Raw genomic sequence first — 2,462 nt, forward strand, 5'->3', positions numbered from 1 at the left:
ACTTTACGCATTTTTTTTTTCTTTTGATATATGATTCTTCTAAATGGAATATAGTCCTTTGTATTGTTCAAGTCAGTAATTTCCACATCACTAAACAATTCTGAAAATATAGAAAAAAGAAGTGTTTTGCAATTTTACGTGTTTTATGCTTGAGGTTGAAGTATATACATGTTCAAACCCTCAGTTAACACGAGAGATCTCTAATTTTCACATAAAATGGCACCACAGTTCAACATTTATATCTTATTGCATAGTTCTTACATAATATATAATATATATAGTAATTGAGATGTGGAAAAAGATAATGCAAACTAGGCCTTATTTGAATCATTATAGTGTGGCAAAAACAAATACTGCAATAACCTCACCAAAATGAAAAAAAAAAAAAGAAACTAAAAACACAAAGCATTAATCCTATTATTATGAAATACGAAAAACAAATATCACGATCTAGATCTTCTACGTGAAAAGCACACATCAAGTAATTTCTTCTCTTCCAATAAACCAAAGTCATAGTCTGGACTCAAGAAACTATAATCATGACCTACTTCCATGTCTGCAAACTGTATATTATTCAAGTGTTCAGGTAAGTAACCACCCAAATTTTGCAACTGTTGCGAAGTATCAGAACACCTAGTATCAGAACACTTCCTACTCTGCCCAGAGCTACATCCGCACTCTGAATTTTCATGATTTCTTTTCTCTTGTAATGTAGAGTCCTTATTAGTATTATTGATATTCAAATCCTCATTTTCTGACACATTTGCAATTGATCCAAAAGTACCACTCGTAACTAGATAATTACTTCTCTGCATAGAATGATTTTTTGAATCTCCTATTATATTGGCTGCTTCATTCTTGCAATCACTAACAATATATTGCTTATATGTAAATTGATCAATTTGTGACTGAACATTATTCATCTCGGAACATGTTCTGTAAAACTGCAGAATTTCTGCAAGTACTCCCTCCATATCTTTGGTTGGAATAGTTGCCTCAGATTTGAGATTATTGAACTGCTCATACTTTGGATTACTGTTTGGAATCATATTATGCAAATATCCAAAGCAATGGTTTGTGCAGTTCAACTCATTACTAGATTTGTAATTTTCCACTTCACTCTTCTCCGTCATCCCCTGTGCAGTAGTATCACAAGAGTTATAATCAGCTCCTATATTCATAGCCATGCACGTCATAGCCATGCACGTAGGATTCTCTAGCATGTAATTATTACACTCTTCAACTATACCAGAATTCCTTTACATACTTAAAAGGCTCTTGAAGAATTCCTCCCTCACATTCCATCTCCAATAATTCGTTTGCCTGAGAAAACTTAAGTTGTTCTTCCAGACCCATACCGAGATTCCCCTCCAACCAATCAACTTTTGCAACATTATCACTGTTCAAAATATCTACATAGGTTCCACTTGGTGATTTTTGATCAAATCCTGTACTAATAGATGATCCATTAGAACCTATTGATTTTATGCCATAATGGTGAGGAAAGTTCAAACGAGCGCCAGGGCCATACATGGTCCTTGCTGCTTCATCATAAGCAAAAGCAGCTTCAAGTGCAGTAGAAAAAGTTCCAAGCCAAAGCCTGTTTGCTTTTTCACCAACATGCTTGCTGTTGATAGGTTTGCGGATTTCTGCAACCCATTTGCCCCAAATCCTCTGCCTCACACCCCTGAATTTATAATCATAATTCTGTGGTCCACCTTTACCTCTCATACACCCTTTTCTGGATCCCTTTGCAGGAACTTTGTGAATCACTTCAACCTCATCTCCTTCACTTATGAGTTGTTGTTGCTGCTTATTGTACTCCTTCCATTTCTCAAGAATACTCTCTACTTCCAGTGCGTCTCCTACGCGATCTCCTATTTCTACAGCAAACACCAAAATTCTGTCAACTTCAACTCCTTAAAATAGTTTGTTACCAAAGCATGGGAATTCATAAAATATAGGAATTCATATATAGAAACTTATAAGAATTATAGAAAAAAATCTCCAACCCCAGTGAAATAACAATTGAAAACTACTATGAAGACAAAAGAAATGATAGAACAAAAACTATAGCTAAAATAATTCAACAATAAGAAGAAACTAGTCAAGTGTATCAAAAGTATTGAAAAATCAGAAAGAAACTATTGACCTAGGAATAGTTTCAGTCTTTTTGTTGTTGTTGAGGATGCGTGACATTCCGATGTAACAGTGTCTAAGGGTTTTTGAAAATTTGTATTGATGTAGCCGCTTGGTACGGGATGATAGATAAGTACTTAGAACTCAGTGCTCTGTAATCAGCAACATCATGAGTAATTTGGAGACTAAAGAGTTTGTTTGATCTAGCCAATCAGTACTCAGTAGTATAATCAGTAACATCATTTGTGATTTTTTTTTTCTCTCTAAATATACATGTGATTTTATCTTTATTTAAAATTAGTAATTAAAAATTATTAGATAAT

The 2,462-nt window shown here is 34.0% G+C and overlaps 1 protein-coding gene across 1 annotated transcript; it reads right to left on the bottom strand.

Moving 5' to 3' along the window:
* On the bottom strand, positions 317–2,199 carry LOC107636903. The gene is made up of 3 exons (XM_021122532.1): positions 2,153–2,199; positions 1,359–1,903; positions 317–1,243 (listed from the first exon to the last, which is right to left on the bottom strand). The coding sequence occupies exons 1-3, from the start codon at positions 2,197–2,199 to the stop codon at positions 444–446; spliced, it is 1,392 nt and encodes a 463-aa protein (XP_020978191.1). The 3' UTR covers positions 317–443.

Source organism: Arachis ipaensis, chromosome B04 (assembly GCF_000816755.2).
Source record: "Arachis ipaensis cultivar K30076 chromosome B04, Araip1.1, whole genome shotgun sequence".
NCBI lineage: Eukaryota > Viridiplantae > Streptophyta > Magnoliopsida > Fabales > Fabaceae > Arachis > Arachis ipaensis.